The sequence below is a fragment of the Aspergillus alliaceus genome (genome assembly GCF_009176365.1).
Source record: "Aspergillus alliaceus strain CBS 536.65 unplaced genomic scaffold BDW43scaffold_2, whole genome shotgun sequence".
In the NCBI taxonomy this organism is placed as follows: domain Eukaryota; kingdom Fungi; phylum Ascomycota; class Eurotiomycetes; order Eurotiales; family Aspergillaceae; genus Aspergillus; species Aspergillus alliaceus.
The window spans coordinates 1,667,427-1,682,475 of NW_022474685.1; the positions used below are offsets into that span (position 1 = coordinate 1,667,427).

The window sequence follows — 15,049 nt, forward strand, 5'->3', positions numbered from 1 at the left end:
ATAAAAGTTAATCCAATTTTTGGATATATTCTTTGCGTTTATATTTAATTTAACCTGGACATCACGTCTATACATGTCTTGTAGCGTATACTATCTTTCTCACTAAATGTACAAGGATCGCCATCATTATCGTCAAGTATGACGAAGGGGTATATAAAATCGGGTTTGTGGTTAAGTCTATCTGCCAACCACTGTCAACGGGAGAACTGCAAAACAAACTTTATCAGAGGAGGGAAATGGAAGAAGAACGAAAGCCAAGAGAGCTGAAGAGCGAAAGAGATCCTCAGCCATTACAATTTGGCCTTCTCGCTGAAGCGAGGAGCCTGGAGCGGATCGTAGGCACGGAGGGTCAAGGTGTCGGAGGGAACAGAAGCATGATGACCGCTGACCAGGCCGCGCACATCGATCAGGCTGGGATTGAGGTCTTCGATCTTGGTGGCACCGATCAGTCGCATGTTCATTTCCATTTCGTCTTTGAGGAGCTGCATGGCGCGGTCTACACCGGCCTGACCGTATGCGGACATGGCGTATAGGAATGGTCGTCCGATACCCACACCACGGGCGCCCAGACAGAGGGCCTTCAGGATATCCGTGGAGCGGCGAACACCGCCGTCAATGAAGATCTCGATCTTATTTTCCCAGCCGCGTTCCCGGAGGATGGGCATGACCTCTGCGAGGACTTCGATGCCGGATGGTGCAGTGTCTAGCTGGCGACCGCCGTGGTTGGAGAGGACGACGCCATCCAGACCCATCTCAGCGGCACGGAGGACGTCTTCGACGCGCTGGACACCTTTCAGGACGATGGGCATCTTTGTGATGGATTGGAACCAGGGGATGTCCTTCCAGGAAAGAGAGGGGTCGATGAACGACGAGATGGCCCTAGCGGCACCTTGAGAGCGATCGACGGAGCTGCCTCCGCTGGCTTGAACGTTAGATCCCACGTCGGAGAACTTGGAACGCATGTCCTTCTCCCGACGGCCAAGTTGAGGAGCATCCACTGTGATAAAGAGGCCCTTGCAGCCGCGAGCCTCTGCGTGTTGGACGATACGCTTGGTGATCTCGCGGTCCTTGTTCACGTAAAGTTGCAACCATTGTACCTGGTCGCCTTTCTTGGCGTCTACAATCTCGTCGAAAGAGCACGAGGCTAACGTCGGGATCATCTGGATTACATTGTGATCATGAGCGGCACGCGTGAGGACGACTTCGCCCTCAGGATTACCCAACTTTCCCAGAGCAGTTGCAGTCACGTAGAAAGGAATCGAGGTCTTGGTCCCAAGCATTGTGGTGGAGAAGTCAACATTCTCCACGTCGACCAGGACCCGAGGCCGGAACCAGATCTTATGGAAGGCTGAATGGTTCTCACGCATAGTCTGAAGATGTCCAATTAGCATGATGGTATATCCTAGTCTGTGCTGTGGCAGCCTACAATTTCATCGTCCGCACCGCTAGAGTAGTAAGCCCAAGCGGTTTTCTTCATAACATCCCGTGCGACTGTCTCGAAGTCCATTAGGTTATAGCATGCTTGCAGTGGGGGCATCCGCTTGATCCGCTCCTGTCGTTCCTCTTCTGCGGGGTCGACAACCTTCTCTTCCTGTTCGACGGTGCTCATGTCGACCGCACCCAGGTGCTTGGAGCCATCGAGGTATTTATCGAGGGTGTCGGGAGGGTGGATAGGGTCAAACTCCTCGGTCGCATCCTTGCCTGCGTACTTCAGGATGATCTTCTGACCACCAGGATGTTCTATCGCACTTGTCAGTGGAGAACTAATCTCAAGCGACGGCGATATATTATACCTGGCAGGAATTCGGTTACATCATACGCCTTCCCATGAACAATGACCCAGCAAGAGTCGCGGGAGTTGTGCTGGGCGACATCCGTGCCACTGAGCTTGCCTTTGCTCATCTTGTCGAAAATATTGAAATATGGGTGGTAGGTGGTGTTTCAGTAGTGAGAGAAATGATCAGAAGAGCACGAGGGAAAGTAATGCAGCGACGATGGTATATATATGTGAGCGAGATACCAGAGTCTTGTCCCAGAATTTCAAGACGCAGTTACGAGTTAGGTTTAGACTGGGCTCTTGAATGGGCCTCGGGTCAGTGGACAGCGAATGGAAATGGGGCAGGCAAAAATCGGAGGGCACTCGTTGGTCGGATCAACGATAAAGAACGGGAGGATGTACTAAAAGCTGAGCCTGGAGAATCATTGCGGGGATCCGATTCGGGCGACGTGTTTCTCGGCCGACTTTATTGCGGCTGCCAAGTTCCTGCCAGTTGGTACCGTTGCAGAACCACTTGGGACCTTAGGTTTGGAAGAACACCCTACTACTTCATTAAAATCTATATAAATCCCAAAAAGCACTTCTATATTTCTATTCCAGTCGGATATCATAAAGGGATGAATAGTGCCGAAGATCAATGGCAACATATCAACCTATATTATCTTCTGTACACAAAAGGTCAAGAGCTTTATGACAGTTTTTATTCTCACGAACTTACCAGATGGGATATTTCAAAACGGACACCGGAGCACCCGATATGCGCATGAAGAATGTAGGTGGCAACACATCAGATGCAGCCCTCCTATCTTTATTTCTCTATTCTTACCCTTGTATGTACTGAGGTGTCCGGATGAAAGTATCCGTTTGATTCACCTTCAGGGGCTATTGGGTCTAGACCCTCAAAAGCATGATCTTAGTCTTGAATTCATATAGTGAGTCAAGCAAGGGGGCGTGATGTTGTGACACATGCTTTTCGAGAACAAATGGAACAAAGGGTCCATCGATAAGAATAAGTATGCAAAAGATATTCTGCATGCATGCGATGGATCCAGACATGAGAATGCTGAATGCGTCTCCAACGAAGGCAGGGAAACGGAGAAACATTGCCGAGGTTAATGCAAACAATGCAAACTACAGAGCCTCACGTAATTGGAGGCCGTATTATTCAGGCGGCAAGGCATCAGGTATTCTTCAGGACTCATAAGGTGTGCGAAACTGGTTTGAGAAAATAAAGCCAATACTCTTAATTCACATTTCACTCGTACACTAGAAATGGCCGATTGAGACCTTTTTTCAGAAAGTATGTAGTGGTAGACGGCTGAGACAACCTGGTATTCTACTATATATATACATAGAAAACATGGTTAGGTTCCGACGAAGCAAGTCCTGGTTCCAAATGCACGAGTGTATAGTACTATATCTACATGATAAGTAAGCTTGATTGGTCACTGCCTATCAGAACAAATTGAAATTATCCAAGTAGTTTTACTGACGACCTGCTGTTCGCAGTGTCCGCTTTAATCAACCCCAAGTGGAATTATATTCTGGAAAACGAGACATCGTGGTGTCAACTGAATTTCAACATTTCGTGCTTCAGATGAAAACTCATGAAATGAATCAACTGACAGAGCTGTTGCTTGTCTCCGAATGAGTACAAGTGTGCCAATTAGAGATATGTAGGTAGGTCGTTAAGTAGTAGGGGAGGGGCGTCGTACTCCTTAAACGCTGAAGGAGTGGTAGGTAGAATCTATCTTGATCATTCACTACACCGAGAGAGTATTGAGTATAGCCATTGTTTCCGTTAGACTAGAGGGCCACAAAATGACTTCATTGCACGCTCCTGCACCCCATACGCCTTGTTTAAGGGAGTATGCGTCCAATGACAAGGAGTTTGTTTATCAGTCTCTTTAGATCTTCCAAGCCATTACTCAAGTTGATTGCTCTGAGGCTCTTGAGGCATCTAGACCACAGTCTCAGGCTATAATAAAATATTTGTGGGATCAAGCCCCTGAAAAACGTCCGTGATTCTATTCTTTTCCCTGCCTCGTGACCATGTATTCCGGGTCCTCCGGCATGCCACGCCGATTTCTGTCGGCACCGGCGTGCCGAGTCTGGTGTACTTAAGCCATCGGCCTCCCGACCTTTTTCTTCTCCTATCCGGTCGGTCCCTGGAATTTTAGTATAAATATGGTTTACGCACGCCTTTCAATTCGACAACAAACCCCTCTATATTACTGAGCTTCTACGTCTTAACATGTCGAACACCATGAATTCCTCGTTACTTATGTTGAGCACCATTTACTCTTGGCATTCAACATATACAACCAACGATGACTAACCTTCGCTCTCATTCGCATACTCGTCCCACCCCCATCAAACGAACCAATCGTTTCGGCACTCGGTGTGTACATGCAGAGTTTTCTTTTCCATTTTTTCAACTTTTATTTTTTACTACAGATCCTGTCGGACCTTCACCGATAAGCCAAGACCATTCTGCACGGTCGGCGGCCCGGCTACTACAAACAGTTTGATTCCGACCTTCCTTTCCCGTCTTTAAGGCCGACAAAGAAAATTCGGTATCGGCCCGTTGATTCTAAGCATCGGGATGAGTCTACAGTTGGCCGAAGTTTTGCCTAGACGGGCGCAATAGGGTGGGTTTTGGCGTAGAAGACGACGGGCTGCATGCGCAGGACAACTAATGCGGAAATGGTGTCAGATTCGGCCCACCTTGGTGCTTGAAGCAGAGTGCATCAGAAAATTTTGATGCTATACACGGGACATGTCACTGTCACTGATGTAGAACGCAGTGACAGCTGCGACGTCATTCCACAAACTGACATGATCCTTTGGCGGGTGGCGTCACACGTGTGTGTCACTGTGTGGTCATCATCGACAGCCGTCAAAGCGTACAGAGTAGATACTCAGATCGGACTCCTCGGACTCCCGCCGTTTCTTTTGGGTCAGATAGCATCATCTCACAGGGTACCGGACCACGGTTTTTTCCCTTTTGTTTCAGAGAACAAGTGACCACCATGCTCCCTCCGACTCGACTATCGCGACTGATTCAGTCGGATTGTGTGGGTGATGCGGAGCATTTGTTTCGCTCTACTCGTGATGATTTGCTTGAGAGCCATCCGACACATTCCGGATGCAACATTACGCCTCTGACGTAGAGAGACGAAAGGTTCTAGTGGGAAATGGGCCCATGTGAAGTTGGATTGGGGGCCCCCCTGAGGGGCAACAGATTTCCGACGGGGGTTATCCCACACACGCACTGGTGGTTCAGGGACAAGAACGATTCACCATCATTGGGCGTTTAGCCAATAGCAACAGGCAACTAAGTTATTATCATTTGGCAGAAATGATGACGATTTTCAGTTGGCGCGCGTCGTTTAGGGGCCAACCACAACCCACTTGGATCTGGCTTGCTTCTCCACTTTCGCCTCCACCAACCCTTGTGTTCCCCACCGCTTAGGGCTTTTTGCCGAGAAGGCTTGTCAGACGCTTGTTCATACTAAGGCGGCAACCTCGTGAGCTTCTTTTTTTCTTCTTGGGCCCTTGGCGCTTGGCAGTTTATCATTAGGGGCCGCTATTGACGTATGTAGATCCTGATCTGGTAACTGTCGTGATGTCGCCGTCGGTTTGACGTCGGTTTGGGCACCTTGCAGCAAGACAGAGCAGAGAACGTGAACGTGAGTATTTTAATCATGTCAGCGTACTATTAACAGAATTTTCTTGAGGTTAGAGAGGAGTGATCTAAGTGGGCTTACGTCGTGGTTGGTGTACTCCGCATGGACATGAGGGAGAACACCGTATGCGAGTTACTAAGCCTGTGCAGTTGCGGTATGTAACTCGATTTGGCTCGTGAAGAGTTACATAAAACGGGCTATATTAGGCAAACCTTTAGTTGATGGCCCTTGTCTATGCTACCTGGGCCAACGGACATTGACCAGTGACCATACGTTTTTATCCGGTGTATCCGGTGGAACAGATTTTTTCGGAGTAATGTCAGCTATAGGTAAGGGAGGGCTTAGTGTGGTCCCGAGCTCTGCGGCAGAGACCGAAAAGAAAAAATCAGAAAAAAAAATAATGAAACCCAGGCAAGGAAAGATATTCATGCAGATCCAAGGACCAAAACCCCCAAAAATTGGGGATGTGGGGACCAGTCTTTTGTCTTAGACTCTGAGAAGTGGACAATCAAACCCACGGTGGATGATATCTATGCGGCCATCAGGCCTGGTGTCGAATCACCGATTAATATCTCCCACCACTACCACGACGGGCAAATGATACGCCTACTTTAACAAATGCTGACTTCGCTAAAGTTATTGTGGTTACTCGTGGAAATTTCTTTCTCTCCATTTCATTGAATAATCTCATTTCCTGGTTCGTCATTATTGGTGGCACATCAACATCTCTCCTTGCAGACTAACGCTAGGCGTTGTGGTCGGGAAATACGAGAACGGCTTCCCGAACAACGGCCGAAGGATTGTTAGTTTAGTGAAGCTGTCTTTCTCGGCACGGTGGTGAGAAGCTTTTGCTGATCGTGGATCCCGTAATTAGCGACGGGAATGGCGTAGAATCTATCGCCCGGATTCGAAATTGAGAGATAAGAATGTAGTACTTTTGCTGTAGAATGGAGGCTTACATCGCACTGGATAAGGAATATGGGGGATTATCTCATCAGATCAGGCGGCCATAATCAGATGAAATACCCCATGGGAACGGAAAACCCCTCGCTTTAGTTTCCCCAAAGGTTGGAGGGCGGAGGCAAAAAAGGAAAGTCAGCCCTGTTTCGGGTATTCCACGTTACGTCTGCTGACCACTATTGTGCCCTAAACTCCATACAGAGTAACGATATCCTCTCTAGGCACGCAATGGGGATTATTGTGCAAAGCGATCGAGTAATGAGAGAGGCCGACCGAAACACGGTGGACCTGAATTGTTACCTCGGTGGAGGAAAGAGTCGGCAAGCTGTGCGTTCAGAGGCTCTTGAAGAAGCCGTCGGGAACGGAAGAATGTGCCAATGACAATGGGCCGAGAGGTCCTCGGGGGAATCCGTATGGAGTAGCCGTGTGAATAATCTGAAAGAAAAAAAAATGGGAGAGGGGTTTTTATTTTCATATTTTATTGTTTCTTTTCTTTTATTTTTCAGTAACTAGATTATTTTTTAACATTAAGATTCAATGTTTATATGATTGAATAATTCTTTTTCCTTTTTCCTTTTGTTTTTTGTTTTTCCTTCTCGGATTACCTTTTCCAGGACCCCATGTGTGACATCATTGCTTTTTCCACTCCATCGGACCCACTTGTTTTGTGGAGCCCCTTGCGAACCGGCCCAAAAAATGCTTAAACCAGCTTTATTGATGCATCCGGTCCCCTGATCCACAAAACAAACAATGGTACGGCTGACTATGAAAATTGGTAAGTTGGTGGAGTATCACTTTGGTGGGAATACCAGATGGTCGACCAGTATGCGTGCCTGGTCGCCACAACTGCCTGTACCTGGAGAAGTAGAAAAGACCCCCTTTTCCCCCCGACTTCTCCGCGTTTGCTCTGTTGTCTTTTTTTTTATCCCCGTCAATCTCTTTAGGGTTCGCTCCTCAGGCAAAAGGAAAGGAACGGAACGATACCTCCGGGAAAAGATAGCGACCGTCTCCCGATCTCCTACCTCTACACTGGAGACTTGTATCGAACTGTGTACACACTTGTTGGTTTATTCCTCGGCTCAAGCACACAGAGCCCAGCATGGCGCCTTCCTTTGCTGGTATGTCGGGCAAGCCATTGTCGTTGACTGTGTCCACCGTCGCTACGATGGGTTTCTTGCTATTCGGATATGACCGTAAGTTACCACTATCACTGGCCCGCCCGCCTCTTCATCTGACGGGGAGAAAGGCTAACCACTCTATCTACAGAGGGTGTCATGTCTGGTATTATCAGTGACAAGGCTTTCAACGATGTCTTCACTGCCACAAAGGACGATGATACAATGCAAGCCTTGGTTACAGCTGTTTACGAATTGGGTTGTTTGGCAGGCGCCATCTTCGCCCTGATGTTCGGTGACCATACTGGTCGTCGGTGGATGATCTTTTCCGGAGCAATTGTTATGATCGTTGGTGTCATCATCCAGGTCACTTCATTTGCCGATCACATTCCTCTGCTCCAGTTCTTCATCGGCCGTGTCATCACTGGTATTGGTAACGGCATGAACACCTCTACAATTCCCACCTACCAGGCTGAATGTTCTAAGACCAGCAACCGTGGTCTGCTGATCTGTATCGAGGGTGGTGTGATTGCTATTGGTACTGCCATTGCCTACTGGATTGACTTTGGAGCTCACTATGGTCCTCCTGACCTGGTGTGGCGTTTCCCTATTGCCTTCCAGATTGTCTTCGGTGTCATTATCATTGTCGGAATGTTCTTCCTCCCCGACTCTCCTCGTTACTTGATCTCCAAGGATCGCATCCAGGAGGGCGAGTACGTGCTTGCTGCCCTTGGTGGTTTTGAGGTCCATGACCAGGAGACCCAGATCCAGAAGAACCTCGTCATCGATTCTATCAGAGCGTAAGTTTGAAGCCTTCGGTCTATATATTCATTATTTCCAGTGCGGCTGTCGCTAACATGGGCAATAGTTCCGGCGCTGGTGCGACTACTCGCTACAGGGACCTTCTTACTGGTGGCCGTTCGCAGCATCTGCGTCGTATGCTTATCGGTTCCTCTTCGCAAATCTTCCAACAGCTTTCGGGTTGCAACGCTGTGATCTACTACCTTCCTGTTCTGCTTAAGCAGTCCTTGCACCAGGGCAACGATGAGGCTCTTCTGATTGGTGGTATCAATATGATTGTGTACGCCATCTTCGCCACCTTCTCCTGGTTCTTCATTGAGAAGATCGGTCGTCGCAAATTGTTCTTGGGTGGCTCCTTTATCCAAACTATTGCTATGATTATTACCTTTGCTTGTTTGATCCCCGATGATAAGGAGGTTTCCAAGGGTGCTGTGTTTGGTCTGTTCTTGTACATGGCGGCTTTCGGTGCTGCCTGGCTTCCTCTTCCTTGGTTGTACCCTGCTGAGCTGTCTCCCATCAAAACTCGTGCCAAGGCCAACGCCGTTTCCACCTGCAGCAACTGGCTCTTCAACTTTACTGTCGTCATGATAACTCCCGTCATGATCGCCCACATCGGCTGGGGTACTTACCTCTTCTTCGCTGCCCTGAACGCCCTGTTCATCCCCGTCATCTGGCTCTTCTACCCCGAGACTGCCAACCGCAGCTTGGAGGAAATCGATATCATCTTCGCCAAGGGATACACCGAGAACATCAGCTACGTCAAGGCCGCTAAGAATCTGCCCAAGCTTTCCGACGAGGAGATTGAGCAGAAGGCGAACGAATACGGATTCGGCAACGCCACCGAGGATCCTGAGAAGGCTGGTGCTGCCGAGTACTCCCCTTCGACGTCGGAGTAAATGGATTGATCCTTTTTAAAATAAATTAAAAAAAATAAAAGAATATGGGTGTTGTTAAGGAGACGGGACATCCTCAACTACCCAGAAGCCTGTAAAAGGCTCTTTTTTTTTTCTTGCCTGTTTGCCTTTTCTATATACCATTTTCCTATTTGAAGTCCTTAATGCCGATCGATTCGGCGTTGCGGCTTGCCCCCAAGTCGGAGTGGCTGTTGCATAGATTCCCCCTGTTTGATTTGCTTGGTTTTTACATATGACTACCCCTGAGTTTTATCCGTGGAACGGATGCTATGGAATTTATTTTCATTGCCAAGAGCAAGACATGTGTATACTTATGAAGATCGTTATTGACGATCGAACCATCGCACTTGGTGATTATGAACTAAAGCATCGAAATCTTTCTACATTTTCCATCTTTTATTAATTTCTTGTAGAAACTGTGAAGCATGACAGACATCTAACGAACTGAGAATGAAGCCCAGAACCATGATTATGAGGACGAACGACCAACACCAATCATGCATGCCAGAGTTGTCCTCGGGCTACTCGCATCTTTTACCAATCTTTGACCCATCGTTAGTAGTTATTTGTTAGTACGCCATCGAAATAGACCACCGCCAATTAGAACCCGTGCCGCGTAGACCTAAGTACAACAGACAAGATCACCCACAAGACCATAACCATAAACGACGCATAAATCAGGACCATATAATCTTGGATTTATCTGAGACATCATACAGACAACTCTGTCCCAAAGCTCTCCTACAAAAAAAAGCCCCGCATAGTACAAACCCTCTCCACTGTCAACTTACATAAAAGAACAGGCACCAACCATCAACACCCACGAAATCCAAAATCCAAAATAAGCGATTAAAGCATATCCAAGCTGATGTACGTCATACAGCATAAATTGAACGCCCTCCTAATTGAGATTTCCAATATGCAAACGAAACTAGTTCCCCCCCCCAACCAACAAGGGTCTAGGAAACGCACTGATCTTAGCACGGTCCATGTGCTCTAATTCATTAAGCTCAGACAGTTCAGTCCCCACGTGTGGTGTGGGGAAAGGATCAAATCAATAGTGTGAGCTCCTAACAGTAAGTGTCATCTCTGGGAATAGATTAAGGTGGTGATGGGGAACTATGGAGTACGGGATGGATACTATGGGTATTTGAAACGGGGGGAATATTTAACCTTATATTCCCCCACGACGGAACCGCGGGTCTGCGTACTGCCGAATGGGGTAATTTTGGATTGTTACCCAGGTAAGATTGGGAATTACGGGATGATAACGTCGTTCGAAGGCGTTTTGTTACTTTTGTATGGAGGGCTTGTATGATTCCAGAAGGTAAGGGTGGATGTTCAATAACGTTTGGTCTCGGATGACATCATCGGGGGTTGTATTTGAAAGATTTGTGGTGTGGATTGAAATGACAGTCGGAACTGATATAGTTTGTTATGCATCACTTGGGCACAGCCTACAACTCGAGAAAAAAAGTTCTGGTTCGTATTCGATCAGGTTTCCATTATTCATGGTAGGGCTAAGAATGCAAGGTATCTGTCTCCTTGCTTGAGAGCAACCAGATTGATTTGTGTCTTGGGGAATAATTCTCATGTCGCTTTTTATCTATTGTTAGATGAAGGAAAAAAAAAAAAAAAAAAAGAACCGTCAAGTGAGAAAAGGCAACGATTGAATCAATGTGGAAATAATGAAAACGAGGTTGACACCTGATTTCTGGTTGGGTCAGCTGATTGAACTCCGCCCTGTCACGCCCTGTACTGATGGCGTCGAGGATGGTGATGATTGATTGGTATTATAATTATAAAATTCCCTTGAGCCTCGCCTCCGCCATCGACCACTGCAATACCATCTCGTTCCTTTCTCTCCCATCCTTCCACATATTTTGGCTTTCAGGAAGATTTCTCCATCTTCCGACTTGTCCGCGTTTCTCTGCGTAATTCTTATTTCATTTCGCTTGTCGGGATTTTTTATTTTCCAGTTTTTGTTCGATTTTTAATCTCCTTTTCTTTTTTCTTTTCCCTTCTAATCGGACCTGCATGTTGTTGCATACGCAGTAGTTATCGTTGCTGTTTTGCTCTCTATTCCTCACAAGGTTACTATTAATACTGCTGGAACATGAAAATTCAGCTTTCCAGCGGCCCCGCCTTTGCGTCTACCCCGCCATGAGCTCGTCTCTCGAGGCCAAGATCGTCATCTTGGGCTCGCAAGGTACGGATTGCTGCTTCACCGATTTTCCCGTGTCACCCACTCTTTCCCGCGTCGCGACTAACCAACTTCTTCTTCTTCTTCAGGTGTTGGCAAAACGTCCCTTGTCCAACGCTATGTGAAGAATGCTTTCAGCCCCGTAGGAACCGCGTCCACCGTCGGCGCATCCTTCGTTACCAAGCGTGTTCTCGACAGTGCCTCTGATACAATTGTCCGTCTGCAAATATGGGACACGGCCGGACAGGAGCGGTTTCGGAGCATTTCCAGGCTGTACTACCGTGGCGCTAACGCTTGCCTCTTGTGTTACGATATTACGGACGAGCAGAGTTTCCAGGAAATGACAGGATGGTTGTTGGAACTGAAGAACAATTTGGGCGACGAGGATCCCGTTGTCATCCATGTGGTCGGGACGAAATCGGACATTGTTGCACTGGACCCATCACGTCGCCGTGTTCCCTTTGAACGCACGATCGCCTACGTCGCCGAACAGCTGTATCCATCTCAAGCGTCGACACCACCCCCGACTGCCGGCGTCAGCCATTCGTCTAGCACTACACTGCAGGGCCTTGACAGCAAGCGCAGCAGCGGATTCTGGGGACAGGACATTGGATGGGATTGTTGTCATGAAATCAGTGCCAAGGATGGCGAGGGCATCGAGGAGGTCTTTCAGGTCATCACACGTAAATTGGTTGAGCAGCGCAATAAACAACTCGGGGTTACCTCGTCCCAAGGGTCTGCATCTGGAATGGACGGCGTGACATCGCCGGTAGGCCCGCCTCTCGATGTCAACGGCAGCTTTCGGTTGGGCCATGGTGACAAGCGTCGGAGCTGGCTTGGATTTCCGCCGAGTAGCGTTGGTGATGAAATAGACGAGAGAATCGAAATTACGAAAAAGAAGGGAAGATGCTGCTAAAGTCTCTTCACCGTTTCCCTTGTTCCTGCGTTTGGAACATCTCGACATTCACTTACATTCGGTACTTTCGCAGCCCATTGTATTGATCTGGCGTTCTTTTTTGATATTATATAAATCGTGTATTGCATATTGCAAGCCTTTCGCTCTTCTCTCCTTTTCTCTTTTTCTAGCTTTCCCCTCTCTTTTGAATCTCTACCCTGGCTTACTTTTCTTTGTTACCCCTTTTGTGAAGAGCGTTGATGCCGTTTTCTGTAAGTCAGTCATTCCTGTACGAGGCAGGATGGATTACGTGTGCGAGACGGAGGCGCAGGCGCCTCCGCTATGTTTAAAGCGTGATTTGCATGTTCATATTGACATTTTCAAGAATGACTAGGAATACGACTCGAAGTCTGATTTGTCCCAAAGCGTGAGGGTATATATTAAACAATGAGGTGCAGCTGCGCAGCTAAAAAAACAAGTGACAGGTTGTAGGTACTATATGCAAACGTCACCACTGTGAACTCAGTAATATAAACACCTGATTTCACTAAAGACAACGGCAACATCGTCTCTGCCCAAACCACCAAATGTAAGCTGCCCCGCGCCCGAGGTATCTACGTGTCATGCACTGCGAACGACATATGAGCTTTTGGGTATTTAGAGAACACCTCATCTTGGTCGGGTCCAATTGGTAATACAAACCCCAGAAGCTGAGCGTTGATACTAAGTAAAACCATCTGCAGTTAAATCTTACCAATCCTGTCAATGTACACATACAGTACTGATACTTTTTATCAATCCTGATTATCAGTATCGTACATCAGACCTCCAGAAGGTGTTCCTCGTATATTAGGTGAAGAACTAGACCTTAGAGAGGAAACACCAATTATTATCTACTTCAAGTCTCCATACAACTGCCCCCAAAGCGCCAAGGAAACCCTTGCAGATCAACGGATGTTGTCGAAGTTTAGGAAAAAAGATCCCTGAAATCTCATCGCAATAGTACATGATATCTTGTCTCCGGAGGGCTAGGTAGCTTCTTGACGTTGCCTGGAGGCCGTGGTTTTACGCTATCTTCTAACTACCTAATCGTTAGTTACGTCTTGGAGTTATTGTTCGGACATGAGATTGGCAAGAATCCAGTTTTGAGAGGGGTATTTTGTATGTGTAATATGTATCATTGGTATTTGATAGGTAGGCGTGGACTGTTGACTGTTTATGGAGCATGTTAGGGATATATTATGGCAATCGGCGGTTCGGTGCTATATACCCTGCACAGGATGTGAAGACACCACATTGAGATGGAGCCAGGTTGCAGTGACTGCTAAATGAGATTTGATAGAGTAAGAAAGTCCTACAAGATCAGCAAGGTCTTAGTAATAAAAACTAGAGCGAAGCTTGGCAGGCATGAGAGGGGGCAAACTTAGAACGAGAGTAATGGTAACGAAGGAAAGGAAAGGTGAAGGACATGGGGAAAGAAGGTAAACTACAGAGATAGTCGAACTACCAGGATTGTATGTGAGTTTGTCATATTGAAGAAGATAAAGGCGGCTATAGATACCCAAACCGTTGGGGGAATCTCCCGCATAGTGGTAGATCTACATTTGATGTTCATTAACTATAATACTTTCGGTATTTATTTCAATGATAGATTGAAGCTCGGAGACGTTCTCTGATAGTTATCTTCCCTTTTCCCCCACGTAGTGAATATCCTATATCGTTAGTTAGGTTGAGAAGGCCCTGGAAAGTGTAAACAAGCTCCGTGCATGGTTAGTAAATTTCCCCTGGCAGTCAAAAACAAAACCGAGCTCCATGAGAGAGACCTGGAGAAAATAAATTAAAAAAAAAAAACATGAGAGAGAAACCGATGTCAACCATATGTCCAGCGTCGTCATCTTGTTGCCGGACTGAGAAATATTTGCTTCGTTCAGTCAAGGAGAAAACTCCGCAGTGGTAAGTTGCGAATCCTGGCCCTGGATGTAAACGGGGACTTTACATGCCGATCACCGGGTCATGGATACACAATCCTAGACCCTTAGTCCCTTAGGGGTCTCTCTCGGTCATTTCTGAGCTTGATAGTCGGACAAGGATATCCAACTTCCTGCAGGATGATGTTTTCCAGATCCTATGTGGATTGTTTCAGGTAATCTTTCATTTGGCCCTTCAACACTATTTAATAAGGTATATAGTTTTCGAAGTATAATCAATCGTTAATGACGAGATGGAGAAATCAAAGAATAAAATGATGGCGTTAAGGGAGCCACTGTCACGGACCATCGACCAGTCAGACTAGAAGGTTGAGTGGGACGTTAGAGGTAGACTCATCCACTGTGGATCGTAACCATATTAGAGCATCGTAAGACGGGATCTTCGGGCCTTCTTGACCGAAGGAGAAGAACGACGTCGGCGCGGCCGTGTTGAGTTTTGAACAGTGTACATCCTGCCTACCCCGGGGATAGATATACTTCTATGCCAAGAGGGAGAAGAGACATGACTTCGGAGGCCGACGGAGTTGTGTTTGGCCGCCTGCGACGATCAAGATGAAGGCGGGAGAATGAAAGAGAGGTGGTCGGTAGTTGCGTATGGTTATTTTAGTCCCAAGCTAGTAACGAGTCACGGAGGCTGACTAAGTCGCCATAGTAACCTAACCTAACTATAGTTAGGTTACCTAACAATTGGTGAGAGAACACAATTA

At 47.2% G+C, this 15,049-nt stretch overlaps 4 protein-coding genes across 4 annotated transcripts; 2 read left to right on the forward strand and 2 right to left on the reverse strand.

Annotated features, from left to right (window-relative positions):
• Positions 1-4: 4 nt before the first annotated feature.
• BDW43DRAFT_261185 (L-lactate dehydrogenase (cytochrome)) lies at positions 5-2,164 on the reverse strand. Its single transcript, XM_032040278.1, has 3 exons — positions 1,794-2,164; positions 1,427-1,740; positions 5-1,370 (listed from the first exon to the last, which is right to left on the reverse strand). Exons 1-3 carry the CDS (start codon positions 1,900-1,902, stop codon positions 291-293), a joined length of 1,503 nt encoding a protein of 500 aa, XP_031906113.1. The 5' UTR covers positions 1,903-2,164; the 3' UTR covers positions 5-290.
• Positions 2,165-7,525: 5,361 nt separating this feature from the next.
• On the forward strand, positions 7,526-9,238 carry BDW43DRAFT_306155 (putative MFS monosaccharide transporter; the record flags this gene model as incomplete). Its single annotated transcript, XM_032045964.1, has 3 exons — positions 7,526-7,619; positions 7,693-8,341; positions 8,410-9,238. 3 exons carry the CDS (start codon positions 7,526-7,528, stop codon positions 9,236-9,238), a joined length of 1,572 nt encoding a protein of 523 aa, XP_031906114.1.
• A 2,069-nt stretch (positions 9,239-11,307) lies between these two features.
• Positions 11,308-12,638, forward strand: BDW43DRAFT_77139 (Rab family GTPase). Its single transcript, XM_032050495.1, has 2 exons — positions 11,308-11,465; positions 11,549-12,638. Exons 1-2 carry the CDS (start codon positions 11,420-11,422, stop codon positions 12,373-12,375), a joined length of 873 nt encoding a protein of 290 aa, XP_031906115.1. The 5' UTR covers positions 11,308-11,419; the 3' UTR covers positions 12,376-12,638.
• Positions 12,639-13,927: 1,289 nt separating this feature from the next.
• BDW43DRAFT_261198 (uncharacterized protein) lies at positions 13,928-14,895 on the reverse strand. The gene has a single exon (XM_032040279.1). The coding sequence runs from the start codon at positions 14,247-14,249 to the stop codon at positions 14,079-14,081; it is 171 nt and encodes a 56-aa protein (XP_031906116.1). The 5' UTR covers positions 14,250-14,895; the 3' UTR covers positions 13,928-14,078.
• Positions 14,896-15,049: the final 154 nt, after the last annotated feature.